Here is a 17,893-nt window from a genome sequence, read left to right as displayed (position 1 = left end):
CATTTGTCAAAAGTCCAATCACTTTTCTTTTTTCCTTGTAAATTGTAAATCATTGGATTTTGAGAGAAAAATTAAAAAATTGCACAATCTGCATCATAGATTTATAGTTTATATTAATATTTTGGCATTAGTGTACTAAATATAGGATAATAATAGGTAGGATAAAAATGACAATACTTATCGTATAGTATTTATTGCTGTATTAATTTTATTAAAAACAAAGTCTTACACTCAATACAATAAATACCTTTCGGGTAAATTAATTTTTAGTTAAGATTTGAGCTACAATATATTTACATAATGAGTCGCTTAAATGACATGGAAATTCATTGTGAATATAGAAAATTACAAAAATTTATTTTTATTAATTTTATATTGTATGGAGTTTTTTTTTTAATTTCATATCACTAAAAATATGTGTTATACAAAATAGAATGATTTACATAAACCAAAAACATACACTTGATCAGTCAAATTACACTATTTTTTAGTGCTCATTCATTTCCTTTTTCTGAAATTATGATTTCAATATAAGGATAAAGGACAGAACTATGTTTTCATAAAAAAAAAGATGATTAAACTTATATAGTTTTTATTAAAAAGGTCAACTTTAGAGCCGAACCTTTTAGACTTCATGAGACCCAACTATCTTTAAGTATCAACAACTTTTTAATAAACTTCGGGGCCCACCATGACTGTCAATATCTGCCAAGTGAATCCCGCTGACCTGCAACTGGCCATCTGCTAACCGGTTATGTTGTCTCTGGCCTAGAATGGATGTCATACGATATTATCGTTGATATATTAAAACAAGTAATTATTTTTTAATAGGACACGCCCAGAACGAGGTTTTAGTAGTAGTCACGTGACCATTATTATATATGATAATGAAAAACTAATGGATCGGCGCTAACACGTCATGGTAAGCCCTCTGTGGCGTGAAGAGATGAACGATTATGGCAAGAAATATAAGAAAAAAATATTGTACATATTGCCTAAAAATAATATGAAATTACGATAAGTTAGTTGGCACATGTTCTGGCTAAAAACTAAATGTGTGAAGTCGGGTATGTCTAAGGCATATTCTAAGTGCAAACGGGTGTCTAAAATAAAATCTCAAATCCACAACAACTTTAGCATTGTTCTCTTGGACCATATCTTAACCCGACAGACTTCTAAGGTAAGTCAAAGCCCCTTACGTCAAACGGATATTTATTGCGATATACGTAGCCTAGAAAAAACGCTTTTAATAATTTTCGTGAAAACCGCCTATGTACAAATATCAAATGTCACTTTTAATTGACACAAGCGGTGCTTAATATATAAGAATTACTGTTGCACCAATTTGTACTAAATAGGTTTTTAACCGCTACAAATTTCATTGAAATCAGTCCAGTAAGATAACACATATAAAAATTATATATTGTTACGTAACGATACCAAGTTTTTGTAAAGCGAGTTGGGCCGCATCGGCTTTCGCTTGTTTCTTATTCGCACTCGCAATAGCTGGTTGATATTCCACCCCAGCTACTTTTACCTGGAAAAAAAAAAGTTTTGTATATATTTTTTTGTTTTGTATCATGAATTGGTCCAGTCAGTAATTTAAAGCGAAGGAAAAGTATCTTGCTCGCCAACATGCGCTAATTTGAAGTGTTTATCATGCACAAACCTGTAGTTTTTTTTTTTTTTTTTTTGGACAGAGTCATTTCGCCCACTCCCAAAAACATTACGGACTTGTTGGACTTTATTGAAATCATAATTTGTGAATAATTAGAATTAGAATGAATACATAATAAAAATAAATTACGAATTTCTTATCACTTGAGTCCCCCTTCAAATCATCAAGAGTCGACTGTATATGTATATATACTAGGGATGCATCCGATACCGATGTTTCGGCAATATTGGGTTTGCCATTACGACAATACTTTTCGCGCTTTAAAAATTACAAACGAGGCACGGACTATCTTTGCCCAGGGAATCCCCGCGTTTTATTCAGTTTGTTGTCTATCTTGTGTCTATAATGTATGTTGTAGTTATAACTGGCCCTGGCTCAGCATTGTCCTGTAGAGCTGATGTGTTGCACAGCGTTGGACATTATGCCAGAGACCATTAATATAATTCATGAGTTTGTCTACTCTTTATTAGATTATAATTTCGTCTATCCCGAATAAATATCAATACCATTAAATGAATAAAGAAGAGAATCAAACTTACCCTAAAAAGGAAGTTTTTCTTATGATCCGGACCACATTCAAAGCAGAGGTTGTATTCCGGCGGCCCCAACTTGTGCTTGGAACAATATTCTCCGAGCAAAGAGACCGGGTGCTTTCCACCCGCTATTAGGGGCGCCGGGCCTCGTCTACCCATCCTACTTTGTTTCATCTGAAATAAATATAGAAATTGTTTCTCTTTCTCCACTTTCGGATTCTGTATCAAGATGTCTTTTTATAAGTCTTTTGGTAAGGCTTTTTTTTTAAATTTCTATTATTTTTAGTTTCGAATAAGTCAATAAATAAATGTCCCAACTTCACATAGTTATTTAAGGAACTTTGACTCCAATATTTTTATTAAAGATCCTATATACTGTTATGTACATGTTTCTAGAGACTTAGGTAAGACGACTTAGTATTTGCTATTCTTTAAAAAATCTAGAATGTCAGCAAAACACTTCTAACCAGTACATATTCTCAATATTTCATATAAAACTAAATTCATGGTCATTGTGACATTTAAAAAAATGATGGCCTCAATTCACTACTAGTTTCAGGTAACTCTTTGACACTCTTTTAAACCACCAAGTTTTTGTTTTCCAAACAAATTGTAAGGTGCTGCGCTCGTACTATATAACAACCACGACATTCATCACTGTCAGTATTGCAAGATACAAAGTAACGAACGACTCTACAAATATCGACACAGTACGAGCCAAAGCTGTTAAATTTTCTCACTAAGGCTCTCTTAGCTTTATAAGCGTGGCGATTTCCTTAATAGACAATTTAAAAAGTCTTAGCATCCGCAGGAAAAATAGTGGGACGTAATTACATAATATTTAGAACAAAACACAACACAAAGCCGAAAACACAAAAATTTCACTTACTCCTTTATAATATCGGCTACTGACCTCTTCTTTAGCCTGTAAACCTCTTGTATCCAACTTGACCTCAAGTAAAAGAGGCTGCAACGTCCCAGATTCCTCCTTACCCAGGCCTTTGCCGGGCGTCCAACCCATCTTCTGGAGAAGGTGCATCCCCATACCCCCCTCAACCGGGGCAGCTCGAACGAGTTGGTCCTGAATAAATTATTCATTAATCCCTATGTCGTTCGTAAAATTTTAGACAAAATCTCAATGATTTGCATTCAATTTTCAGACATATTACAATTATAAATATCATAAGAGATGTACACATACATTGATTCCAATAAGATTATAATTCAATAGAAATCTGAAAACTGAAGCAAGTAACGAATGTTTTTGGGAATAATTAAATATATATTGCAATTGATCTCCTTCTGAATACTTACCTACCGCAACAACAAAGACGACGTCGACGTCTAAGGCAGTGCTCGCTCCTTATCTTTTATAAGCTGCAACAAATATTCATGAATTCCCCATAAAGGTGGACTCAGACCAAACAAACACAATTGGTCCAAATCGACCTTAAGCCGAAAAATTCTTGAATCACTTGGCCAATATTCCGAGACGTTACCGTCACTAAAGAGTGTCTTGTTTTTTTTTTAAGTTTAAGATTAACCCCTTATAAACCAATAAACCATCGTTTTTATAAGTCAGTTTAAAAGAAGCACTCAGAACACAACGGTTCTCGCTTTTAATAATTCTGGCATTTATTTCGGATTCAAATTAACAAAATTGTCGACAATATCATCTTTGGAAATAAACTGTATTTTTATACTCGAACGTATAGCGATACTCTCTGAACATTAGCCTCATAGATAAAAGAAAAATGAAGCTTTCAAGACTAGAATAAATCACCAATATTGGGGAAAACAGAATATTTGTTTGCGAAGTGGTATCTAATATGCCAATTGGCATAAGAGTTACCACATTGCCTAAGTGTAATGATTGAACTACTAGTTCATACGTTACACAAAACATCGTGTTTTGGTTACAAGAACATTAAAATTTCACAGGCTTGGTATAAAGGATTTGAGTAAGGCTTTTGGATTTGTCACTCATAACTAAAATGTATTTAGTAAATTGGTTGAAACGTTCACAAACGATCAATCAATACGTAAAATTATTTTATTAATAGGATTTAGAAAAATATAATATACCATTATATACTTGTAAAAAAAGAATCGATTTTGATAAAACTTGGACCTAAGCTTTCAACCAAAGAACTCAATATGGCTTAGTTTTGCACTTGCTTGGAAACCTAAATAGATCATCATAAAATCCTTATTTTTGACGTCCCTTAAAATGTGTGAATCATTATCTGTTCCATATGACATAGAGAAATTTAAATTTCCATAGAGATTCTATAAAGAAGACTGTATGTATGAACAATATTATTGCAACATGGTTTATTTTATCCTTTTAATCAGATAGTTATCGCTTATCAAATACGTGATGCTCGTTAATATATGATACGTCAATCTATATGCAATTGCTATCACAACAGAAAATATATTATCCTATTTATTTATTAAAGAAATATGGTGATTTTTCATCTGTATTGAATCTAAATTTACTTTAGGGGAATATATTTCGAAAGTTTCATTAACACCTCGAAGTTCCTATTGCCTACACTAGGCAGCGTATGAAATCAATTTTCACGTATATCGTTTATGAACGTGTCTGTATACGCCATTAACGTACACGTACGTACACTGAACAAAACATTCCTCTATATACAGTTGCAATTTTATTATCAGGACCAAATTTAAAGAGATATTAAAATCTCATAATTTATTACAGGATTTGAGTTTTCTGTTTTAGATATGTAAATTTTGTATGTAATTGTAATCAAGACACATAAACAAAGGGTCGGGCGATATAATAGCTTGTATTATAACTCCCGACCACGAGGCCCGCCAAGACGCCAGCTGAAAGAAAAGTCGGTGAGGTAGCATGCGTTTAACGAAACCATAACCCAAAACATCTTTTACTATACTAATTGGTAGAAACATCAACCCTTAAGGAATAATTGTAGCGAAGAGGTGTCAACTAAGGGGTCCTTATGTGCTTTGCAAAATATTTCCTAAGTTTATAATTGAAGAAGGTTACTTACAATTGGTATTTTTTCGAATTAAGGTAAAAATATTATATATGTATAATATGTCTGAAGTTTATCGGAAAAACTAGCAAATGGAAATGGTTTTAAATTGTTTTTAACATATCAATATTGTTTAAATAAATTACATATAAAACAATTAAAGATTAGATCATAGCGGACGGTTTCTGGTTTTCTTAAACTGCATACTTTGATTTATCACAAGATACGTCTAAACAGACATATTTTGTGATAGAAAAATCACCCAGGGTTTGAAGAAAAAAATACTTGTACCATGCAAGTTTTGGGAAATCTTTACTCAAATTATATGTTTACTGTGTAGTGTATGTCTAACTGCGATTCAACCTTCATCTGTCATTTCTCATTTGTCACTGTCAATTTACTTTCGGATAAAAATTCACGTATCATATCACGGTTCCATGTTAGAGACCGCGTTACCAGAGAAGTCAGAGAAGTGCGAAACAATGAACTAAATTTGACAAGTCGGCCATATTGTTCAGTGATGTCATCTTCGGAGGATAAACATATTAGTTTTTTTAAAAATACAGGGTTTTTAAAAGGGATTTTTTTTCATTTAGGAGGATTTTTTTTAACTAACATTAGTATTTTACTTTTCTTATAATTATTGGTGTATATATTATTAATCGCCTTCGCTCTACCCAAGCCAGCAAATTTTAATTTCGTGTTAATGATTGGTAGGAAATTTAATATAATTACGTTGGCAACATTTTGATATACCCCGACTGCAGCGTCTACGGGACTTATTTGGTGACACGATCTCTAACAGTAAACATTAATTTATGACAAGCGCAAAGTGTCAACTGTCATCTGTCAAACATCAACCATCTGCCAAAGTCTAAGTTCCCAGGCGATACAAAAATGTATAAAAATTAAACTTCTTTGCAACTTGGAACGGTAATTTGGTTAAATTCCTCTCATTTTCATAACAAAAAATAATTATAGTCTAAGAATCTTATTAAAATTTGGGTAGTAACTACCTTCTATAGTCCATACATATTTGTTTATCTAATCTACAGCCTCCTTTTTAAAATTATTAATTTTAATACGATCTTTTACGATTAAAAAAATACACTTAATAATGTCGAATCTGAAGTGAATCCATTAAATTGTTTTTAATGTATTGTGTATTGTGCAAGTAAAATATATGTGTTATTTGTGTCTGTTACCTTCTTAGCCCAAGCCTGACTCCCCGAAGCGAGTTCCCTCGGCGTGAGTATGTTTGCTCCTGTCGACCCCGTAAACTGACCGAGAGAACTAGCTGACCAACCGAACTGGAAGTTAAAAACATTCAGATTTATGTATTCTTGAAAACTGTAGATCAAACTTTGCATTATTACACAAAGCTAGTCCAATAGTGCGAAATAAGGTTTAAAAAATAGTTCGGTATATTAATTTTACGAAAAACAAAGGTTTCTTTTCCACTAAACCAGTCGTAAGCATATATATATGACGTAACAGCTTATTGACATATAAAAAATTTAATAGTTTAAAAGAGATACAACTTTTTTTTTCATAATTTTAAATAATATTTTTTTTTGAGACATTCGCCTTCGTACAGCAAGTGTTAATGGCGCACATAGGAAGATCCCATTGGTATATAAAAGATACTTACACCACTAGTTGCAGTTAATTCAATTTCCTCTTGTTCCTTGCGAAGCAATGACAGCTTTTGAGTAACGATAGCGGCCATGTCCTTAAAGCGAATTATAAAATATTATTAATAAATAAATATTATGAATTTATTCATGTTCTCTAACAAACAACAATATTTAAACTATTAAATACTACATAAGTCAAACAATTATAAATTATGCATAACAAAAATTATGCTATATACGTCATTAAAACATATTCGAATATAGGAGCTCATCCTGTATGTGAATGAGAATTCTCGACAAGAACAGTTTTCTTGCATCGGCTATCTACGGCGCGTCAGTGTTTAGATTTGTTTATGACGTTGTACGTGCAATTTTAAATCGCTTGAATGGTTTGATTGTTATAAATTCACAGTTTATATGTCACTGGCCTTAGTATATATATATGTCGCAGATTCAACGCGATTAATAATTGCAAAATTGGTGTTACTACCGTCGTCCGACATTATAACACAGTCAGTGCGCACGTCCGGCGCAGGCGACGTTCGCAACTCAAGTGACTAGAGAATTCACGTACTGCCACGAAACAGTCGTGCCACTGACATTTGGTAGATCACACAGACTAGGCATTGTCAATTGTCAACGTTGACAATCTACCTTAGCATACCACACCGCATTCTACGACTAACTTCATAGTGGCGGGAATTTTATAATATTAATTCTCCGACATATATATACATATATATATGTTAATGATTTAAATATGTTCGACGTCCTGGTGGATAGAAAAACTGTGTACAGTTTGTGTTTCCACCACACCAACTTCCTTTATATTAAGAACACTTATACAATAAATAAATAATTTTAATTGGCAAATTATGTGTTACCATATTATGATAATTGGATAATATCTGGGAAAGATGGCTGGCGATGGCAATAAAAAGAATATTGTGGCGTGCCTCGGAGGAGGCTTTTCGCCATATAAAAATGAACTTTGTTTAACTGGTGTCGTATTGGTTTGTATTTTTCAATAGCAATATTAGCTTTATATGTCGAAACAAATGCCTTATCGTTAACAAGCGATAACTTCCAACCATTAAGTAATAAATACAAGCAAGAAGTGCATAATTAAATTGTTAAACCCATATTTCGCATTAATAAAAGTATAAGTAAAAATGTATCATATATTTACTCACCACAGCTGGATGATCTGTGGGCATTACTTGAGGTCCGGGAGGCATCAAAGCCGGAACTGAGGTCAAATCTAAAAAAAATCAATAGTAAATGCGATTTTTAATAATCCAGGAGATTCGCCTAAAAACATTATTTACAATAAAATTACGTTTAAAAAAATCCGTATAAAAATGATTATGCTGTTTAAACTAAAATTGTCTCTTTCTATTGAATCCTGTTTCAGCTGTGAGGAAAAGAGAAAACATGACTTTCACAATATTATATGATATATCCTTATATGCATATAATATGTATCTGCGCCCAATGTTTGTATGATTTTTTTTATTAATTTCAATCGGCATATAAAATTAAATGTCGGATATTATTGACTGGAATCGGACTAAATTTGACTAAATTAAAAACAGTCCAAACTACATGGAAAACGATTCAGTAGTTTTTGAGTATTAACGTGATTTCCAAAATTAGTTTCATGTATGAAAAAATTAACAAAATTATTCATAAATAATTAAATTTCCAATACTTACGACTCCCAGTAGTAAAACTCTTCATATAGGCTGGAGGTGTTGTCGATGGAGCCGGTAAAGCCAGTGGTTCGTTTCTAATTCAATACAACTTATTTATTTACACTTTGTCACCATAATATACATAATTATACAAATAAAAAACAAAACGTAAGTAGGCTAGATAAGTTATTAGGCAACAGGCGGCCTTATCGCTAACAAGCGATTTCTCCCAGGCAACCCTAATACGGGAGAATAAAAAAAATCATTGTTTCAATAATCCGCAAATTGAAACGAAAAAAAATTGCAGAATTCTTCCACAAGGCCGTTGAAGCACATCAAGAAACTTCAACGTTGACAGACAATAAATAAAACTTCTTAGATATAAAAATAAATTACAGTGGGATCTCTATAACTCGAATGTTAAGGTAAATGCAATTTTAAAAATATCGAGTACCTGTATTACGTAACGAATTGGGGGGGGGGGGGTTGTCCTCTTGTAAAACGCTACAATACGGGTCGGCGATTGAATTACGCGTTACTATTAATATTACTTTCAACTTTCCAGTACTTTTTATCCACCATGGTAATTTTTAGGTATATAGAGTTTACTGTTGGGTACAGAAACAGGAAACGTTATGGCGCGTTTCGATGGGGGGGGGGATACAAATCCATTTAACTGCAGAAATTTCGACTTACAGAGGCGCGATTGCTAAATGTATTTTTCGATTGCATGCAAAAATGAATACATTCCTAATTTAATCATTCATTAGTCCCGAATCCGAACATTCATTTTGGATTTTATTGCTATTATTTCGGGAAATTCCAAGTCGTCATTATATTTTATGACGTCTTACTTACGAAGTATCCGTTTTTAAATTCGAGTTACAGAGTATAAATATATATTATCAATACTTCGTAGGGAAATAACATTTTGTTCGAGTCCCAAAGTCTAAATAATTCGAGATACAGCGTATCAAGGCTTTCATTGGAAGGTAATGGAAATTTTTTTGACTTGACGAGGTTCGAGTTATAGAGATTCCACTGTATTAAGAAAAAGGTATTCTATAAGGGGAAGATTCCCCTTTTTTGCCCCTCCCAGCTTGTGCTATCACAAGTAATGGTTATTTAGAACCTTTTTTAAGCGACTTCGAACAAAACCAAAGAAGATTATCTGTGTGTACAACGACTTACGAGGTGTATTTTTTTCTAGTTGTTTAAGCAAGTCAATTTAAAAAAAAAACATATTTTTTAAATAACGCGAATCGGTGGCGCTACACCCTTTTTTAGGTCTGGGAATCAGATTTCTATATCTTAATCATTTGTCACTCTAATAGGCAAGTGGGTGATCAGCCTTCTGTGTCTGCGTCAGCCTGACACATGCCGACTTTTTGAATCTAAGGCACCTTTCGAGTGAATGTAAAATGGGCACATATAAAGAAAATCCATTGGTGCACAGCCGGGGACCAAACCTACGACCTCAGGGATGAGAGTCATACGCTGAGGCCACTTAACCAACACTGCTCTATTTTTTGTCAAATAATTAATTAGTTTACTAATAGGATAATGTGTTTGGGCTGTTAAAGACTGACATTACTGACATATTTCACAGATTATGATGATCTCACAGAGTAAAAAGTCAACATGTTTTTGACATACGGAAGTCCTCCATCTTTACCTCTGAACATGAAGGTTCCGAATTATGTTCAACCAATATTATACATCGTAAATAAAAATAAGTAAAAAAAAATACTCACTTATTGTTAATAGCATCGAAACCCAATTGAAGTTTTTCCGGTTTAGAATTCAGCTTCGCAATTTGCTGAAAAATATTACATTTATTATTTATTTAGTTATATGAACCAATATTTATTCATTTCTTAACACTTCATTACCTTTTAGTTACAGTTGTTTCAACACATTTTAAATATTTACTTTAAAAAATATACGTAACAGGTCTAATTCTATATCATTACCATTATCATTTTGCAATAACATTTTTCCGTTAGGGAGCGTTCAAGTATAACGTCACGCAATTTTTGGAGATTCTTGACACCCCCCCCCCCCCCCAGTGACTCTTCATACCTAAAACGTACCATTATGTCGTGAAAAATAATGGAAAGTCGAAAGTAATTCAATCCCAAGAGGTTAACCCCCCCCTCCCCCAATTTGGTTACGTAATACTTGAACGCTCCCTTATCAATACTAAAACCAAATCTGTATTTAAAACAATTTTCGATAGACGTCATATCACAAACACAGTAAACAATCAATAAATTAACGTTCACGATTGTATGTAGGTCACTAAAACGGGTTTTAAACGGCTGGACCGATTTGAATGAATTTTTGTGTATGCGTTTGGATGGTTTAGATTCACAAATGAGCCCGGCAGATGGCGCTGCAGTCAGTTATATATACAACAACTAAACAGCTCATACATATAAATCTTCTGTGCATAAGTTCGTAATGACACTCCTAAACGGCTGGACAAATTTTGATGAAAATTTTTGTGTCTTCAAGTGGAGTCGGGAATGATTTACATTATAACATTTTTTTGTATGTAAGACGTGCTTACAGTACAACGTCTGTCAGATCCTCTAGTATATATATATATATATAATATTAAAAATAAAACAAAATATTGATTGGGTCACATGTGAACACATTTATATTAACTTCGCATACATACCATATTATCCTTTTTAGGCGAAACAGGAACCCATTCAGAGGCTTTTTCCCGATGCTGACTTCCGGAAGAGACCGGAAACTGAAGCCTTAGCTCGTCCTTATTGGCTATTGGCAATGTACTCGACTTCAATGGGAGTGGCGCCCCACCCTGGAATAAAAATTGTGTTATCAATTTAAAGCCATGTTGTTTTAACCTACTTCAAAGTAAATTATCTAGATTGAAAATTAAAGGACAAAATATTTGATATTATTAAAAAAAAAAGTATATATGTGTATGTTTGTACACAAATTTCTCGGAAACTAAAAATCAGATCATTAATATGACGTTATGTGATACCGCCGCCCATACACAATCACATTGCTCGCAAGTGCGTTGCCGGCCTTAAAAGAATTTTAGAAAGAAAAGGCACTTTAGTGGGCAGCCGGTTCCAGAAATTTCATATTCTGCCTCGACGTCTGATGCTGAAAGTATCTCTTACTTATATTGTGTGAAACTCACCCTTATATTCATAACAATGGGCGCTTTCTCCTTAACAAGGAATGGATGGTGGAATGCAATAGTATCCTCGTTGTCACTGTCGCCCTCGTTGGACGACACAGACGATAATTCACCAAGAGCCTCCTTTTTCGATAGATGCTTGCAGAAATCCGTTAATTCGTCCACCGATTTCCCTGTAATTATTTATTCCAATAATAATAAATAGTTTTGGTATTTGTTTCATGATTATTTGGCATAATCTCCTAGGCAAGTAGGTGATTAGCCTCCTATGTCTGGCACACGTCGACCTTTTGGGTCTGAGGCGAGCCGATCTCCTCACGATATTTTCCTTCACCGTTCGAGCGAATTTTAAATGTGCACATAGAAAGAAAGTGAACAGCCGGGGATCGAACCTACGACCTCAGAGATGAGAGTCGCACGCAGGCCACTAGGCCAACACTGCTCTTTACACTGGTAAGGTCAGATTTAAAATCTCTCTTTGTACATTACATACAACCCATTCTCTTGAACTCAGACATCGTGATATTTATTTCATAAAAGGCAAGTATGTTATCAGCCTTCTGTACCTAACACAAGAGGTAATTTGGGTCCAAAGAATGCCGTGTTTTTCAAAATAAATAAACTAAAGTGGAAATGGGCGGGGCACATGACAAGACAGACGGAAAAGTGGAGCAGGAAAGTACTAAACTGGTGCCCAAGGTGCAGCAAACTAAAAGTAAGAAGACAAAATAGAAGAATGATATACTAATTAAAAAACCGGTAGGTGATTCAGTGCTCTGCACTGTGCCACTCTCGGCCATGGTGGTATTTCAAGAAGGTCTTTGCCAAAAAGGGCAGACAGATACCTAAAAGATGATTGAAATAGAAATGAAAATGTTTAGAACTGGCCAGTTAGAAACATTGCTAATGAAAACTTTTTGAATTTCAATTAAAGAACTCTTTGGTAACCTAATGTAGTATATTGCATTCATTTGTCAATTGTTTTATGAATTGGCGGCAAAAACTCTAAAACTCTTGTTACACGTCAAAATGAACCTAACGCGAGAAAATTTTCGGTCAATGATTTATTATGACTTTCGTTGTGGGCTTACTCAACAACAAAGCTATGATGATCAATGATGATCCGCGTGAAGGACGTCCTTTAACAGCGACTACTGAAGATAGCATCACTGCTGTGCGACGCATGATAGAGGAAGATAAGAGAGTGACCTATCAGCAGATACGGGCAAGCCTAGGCATTGGTATGAGTCAAGTTAAAAATATTACACAATCATTTAGGCGTCAGGAAGCTTTGTATCAGATGGGTTTCCCATACTTTAACAGACGAACAGAAACACCTTTGCCTGGACCTTCGAGATAATCCGCCATTCAGTCCTGAAGATAGAACTAAACTAAACATTTTCAGTGTTACCTAGGTACAAGTATCTCAATTAAAATGCTATTATTATTATAGATTTAAACTGTCAAACAAAAAAATACATTTGAATTACGATTCAAACCGTATTTACCTCCAGACTGTATAGCAGCCATGACCTGATTTCTTGTGTGTGGCGGTAGAACCGCTGCCCCAGCTGGGACTGCACCATTCTTCAGCATATTGATGGCATTACGCCTTGCCACTTCCAGCAGGCGTTTCTTCTCACTGTCCGCTAACTTCACACCGCTAAAAGATTTATCAATTTCACATAGTTTTCAGTTGGAAAGTTTGATGCAAAACAGGTCTGAGCAGTCAGAATAAACACAAAGATATTATTTAAAATTTTCTTATATATAGAGTATAAAAATCCATTCTTGTATGTACTAAATATAAATTGTAAATTGTTTACTAATTTACAATTACAGAATGTCCTAGCAATGTCAACATAAAGTTAGTGTAGGCAGTTAGTGGCTAACTAGAAAATTAAAACAAATAAAATGGTTGCCTGTAAAGTCGGTTTACGCACCATGGTTTAACGTGACAACGTCATAGCAAAACATTGATGAATAAAATTGAATCATTTTTATTGAATTATCTCTATTTTGTATCTCATGGGACAATTGAGTGGAAGAGATGCGGCGCAAGCGTACAATGAGCGTAATGGGACAATGAGTCCCGGGTGAATTTCATGCGTGCAACCGGCGTTCATAGATTTATTAGACGTTGTCACGAAAATAAAATGAGACATTAAACCCATTGATAATGAAGAGTCATAGACACATTCAATAATTTCTTTTTTCGACGTAAAACAAAAATAAGTTCAACTTTAACCTTTTAAATAATTATATCTTGATTTAACTTAAAATTTGGAGTATGTTCCATCGAGGAATTAACTCTCTTTTCTTTAGTTTTTTAACAAATAGTAGAACTACTTTTACTTAAACTTTAATTCATACCTTCTACTACTTCTATGCCGAGGGGATGGATGTCTCGGATAGTGCCGACTTCTTGATGTTGACCTATGTCTGCTTCTCGACCTGGTCTTCCATCTAGACTTAGATTCAGATCTTCGTCTCCTGGAACTCTTCGAGTGGCTTCTCCGTCTAGATCTTGAGCTTGATCTATGTCTATGCCGGCGAGATGGTGAACGAGACCGTGAGCGTTTCTTACTTTCGGACCTGGACGCAATTTTCAGGCAGACTTTAAATACATTTTAAATGACAATATGTACTCAGTATCTCAACAACTAGTTAATTTCATTTCTGTAAAGTGGCAAAAGCTTTTAATAACATTAACTCATCATCAATCACATCATATAAATAAAATTTGTAAAAGGTAAGAAAATAAGAATTTAACCTAACACGCTTCTCATAAAACCTAAACCTTAAAATGTATATAATAAAGCAAGTTAAGTTCGGTGGTGGGTGTTGTAGGGATGTTCAAATATATGTTATATGATAAACTTTGTTTGAAGCTGGGTTTCAACTAGCTTTAATCATAGTCTTTTGTAAACATAGCTTTTACACATTGAAAGAAAACACTTTTTTAACCGGATTAAAGCTATTGGTATTATTATAAACTTATAATTGTTTTACATAATTTTATTTTTTTAATTATGTAAAATAATTATAAGTTTATAATAATACATAGCTTTCATCCGGTAAAAGTGTTTTCTTTCAATAGCTATAATCATTTAAAATGTGAGTTTATAAATAACATAAAGTTATCGGTAGTGGGGTTGCGATATTAACATAAACTAACTTGGCTTACCTAAGGATTTTTAAATCTAAGTGACACTTCAATATAACAAGTGTAGTCAATATTTTTGGACATAATCGGAATAACGACTGTCATATAACAATTTATGAGTGTGGATAAAACTAAAGGGCTCTGTTTGGCTTCAAGTTCTTGATAATTGCTTATATTTGGTTTGTGCTTCTAATATTATTTGTACCACAAGAAATGTTATGTTACATAACTGGCGTAATATGTTTTATCTAAAATACTAATCTGTATTTTGTCACCATAGTGTAAATATAAATCAAATGCCAAGAAAACATGAGACAAATGAGTTATATTAACATCTGTTATTTAGTTTTAATTTAAAATTGGCTATCTGGGTATACCACACATCAGCATCATTTAGTAGAATAATATGTGTACCTATGTATAGTTATTATTGTAATTTAAGTTGTCAACTTACTGTGTACAATAGTTATATAAATGACAAAGTATAGTTAGTGATTCTGTGATCTTTAAAAATATAATGGGTTGTGAAATAAAAAAAGATATCTTAGCAAAGAATTCATCCTTTTAAATTTCAATTAGCTCAATCTATTCAATGCGTAAACAAGAATGTTTCAATCTAGATTTATCCATAGAAAGCCTGTAAATCGATTTTGGAAGTACAGTCAAAACCGTTTACAACAACATTATTAAGAAAAACATACCACTTATATTGATCAAAATCAGATCCAGTATTTGGTACCTAGCGGTACCTAGCGTACGTTATTAGCTGTTACGACTATAGGTTTTTATGACAAAATATGTGTAGTGCCTTCGATATTTTTATAATGGATTTAGACTGTAGATGAATTACATACCTTCCTTTGGATTTACTCCTGTCTCGTTTAGATGACTTATGTGAGCTGTCACTTTTACTTTTCTTTGATGACTTTTCATCTGCATCAGGGCTGAAATATTTAATTAATTAATTAATTTATTATCTTATAATCTCTATAGCTTAGGCAATATACCACCTATATGGTCACTTAACAGTACTCATAAAATATTACTATTTTTTTTTGAACGAAAATAAAATTTCTTGGTTGGGCCTAAATTCAAATTAACCACTTAATAAAATCTGTTTTTTGTTACTACCGCAGTAGATGACCTACTACACTAAGGAACCACAAGGTCACCTTTAAAATATTGCAAGCCATTAAAATAATCAACTTACAGTTTTATATCCTCTGCTGCTTTTTTTAATATTCCACCTGGGTCTGATGACTTAGGGAATTGTGAATTAGAGTCTTCATCTTTCCCTGAGCTACTGGACGTATCTGTGTACTCTCCATCCTCTACTTTTTCAGCTTTTTTCCTCGCCTCTTCTTCAGCTTTCTTAACCGTCTCTTCAAAGACAGCACTAAATTTCAAATTCTTTATTTGAATCTTACCTTTGGCTTTGTCATTTTCCGAATCACTTTTTTTCTCAAGCTTATAACGCAGATCGCTAGCATCAAGTTTTTCATCTTTTGGAGATTCTGGCATCGGAATAAGGCTAGCATCAAGTGCTGGAAGTGGTGGTGATAAGCTACGCTCAAAACTCGCACTTTTTTTTATAACTTTAGTCCGTTCTTCGCGCTTTATTCTATACTCTTCTTTAATTTGAGGTTCTCGTTTAACAATGGGTTCAGATTTTATTTTTGTATCACTTTCAGACTTAACCTTAACTGGCTCCTTAATTCGATGAACTGGTGGGGTGCGACCTGCTCTGCTCTTTTTTGATTTACTCTTTTTCCGCTTTTTATGTTTGCGAGAATAATCACCATCGGAATCACTACTGCTAGAACTTCGGCTGCGTTTTTTCTTTTCTTTCTTGTGTTTCTTCTTGCTTTTCTTTGATTTCTTAGACGTTATATTTTCTAACTTCGGTGGGTCTGCATTAAAAGCACTAAATAGTTCGGAGAGTATTTCATTCGAAGATTTTTTGGTGTCATCTTTTTTGCGATCAGGTGTTGTTTTTTCCCTTTTAATTAATTGCTCAATTTTGTCTATTAATGACGTCATGGTTAAAATTTCACACAAAAAAACAAGACAACATCACAATTCACACATTATAAGTATCAACTTTATTTACGCCAATATAACTAAAGTTAAAAACGTATATTATATACTAGACCACAATGTGATCAGCTTTTCCGCCATATTGAAACTGACTTTAGAGTTTAGAGAAACATCACATTTCTTTATGCCAAAACAGATGACAATCAAGACATTGACAATTGACAGAGAAAAATGTAAGAAGCGTTTATAGGTTTTATAGTTATTTGTGAATGTGGTAAAGATATTGGTGACCTCGACCATATTTTCTTTTCGTGTGGTGGGATTGGAAGGGCATTATTAATTTTGAGACAGGAGTATCGATTCTGAACTCTACTGCGAACAACTAATGAGATTAAATCATGAAGTTGAGAGAAAGCGGCCGGAATTAATCAACGGAAGGGGTGTGGTTTTTCATCATGATATAGCTAGACCTCTCACATCTTTAGCCACTCAGCAAAAATTAAGAGAGTTTAGATGGAAGATGTTAATGCATCCGCCGTATAGTCCTGACCTTGCACCTTCAGATTTCCACCTGTTCCGGTCTCTTTAGAATTCTTTAGGCAGTGTCAGGTTAACATCACGGGAGGACTGCTAAAACTAATTGTCGCGGTATTTTGATCAGGAGCCCCAAAATTTCTATAGCCATGGGATCATGTCCCTACCTACAAGTTGGCAAAAAGTTAACGCACAAAATGTTAATAAACTTACTTTAGTTAAATGTAAATCAACTATAATAAAAAAAGTACAAGTACTGTAGTTTTCTATTTTCTACATACACTACTGTTAAGGCATCTTGACTAATGTTTGACCTAAAAAATATTTATGAAATTTAACCTTAAAAGGTTAATAATTGTGTGTTATAATTTTGTGTATATAATGGTAAGATGTCGAAACAACAG

At 33.7% G+C, this 17,893-nt stretch overlaps 1 protein-coding gene across 4 annotated transcripts; it reads right to left on the bottom strand.

Moving 5' to 3' along the window:
- Nucleotides 1–396: 396 nt before the first annotated feature.
- Nucleotides 397–17,086, bottom strand: LOC123719324 (protein Son-like). 4 transcript variants are annotated; one of them, XM_045676172.1, is made up of 15 exons: nt 16,129–17,086; nt 15,773–15,862; nt 14,126–14,347; nt 13,261–13,415; nt 11,753–11,925; nt 11,255–11,401; nt 10,323–10,387; nt 8,590–8,663; nt 8,068–8,135; nt 6,889–6,969; nt 6,443–6,547; nt 3,101–3,292; nt 2,218–2,385; nt 1,441–1,537; nt 397–768 (listed from the first exon to the last, which is right to left on the bottom strand). In XM_045676172.1, exons 1-15 carry the CDS (start codon nt 16,956–16,958, stop codon nt 659–661), a joined length of 2,577 nt encoding a protein of 858 aa, XP_045532128.1. In that variant the 5' UTR covers nt 16,959–17,086; the 3' UTR covers nt 397–658. The 4 variants fall into 4 exon arrangements, with proteins under 4 accessions (XP_045532128.1, XP_045532129.1, XP_045532131.1 ...); XM_045676173.1 differs by having other exon boundaries at nt 3,125–3,292; XM_045676175.1 differs by having other exon boundaries at nt 647–1,537; nt 3,125–3,292.
- Between the last annotated feature and the right edge of the window lie 807 nt (nt 17,087–17,893).

This window comes from Pieris brassicae, chromosome 2 (genome assembly GCF_905147105.1).
Source record: "Pieris brassicae chromosome 2, ilPieBrab1.1, whole genome shotgun sequence".
Taxonomy (NCBI): Eukaryota; Metazoa; Arthropoda; class Insecta; order Lepidoptera; family Pieridae; genus Pieris; species Pieris brassicae.
Note: the sequence above shows the minus strand (reverse complement) of the source record. Positions and strands in the feature narration are given on the sequence as shown.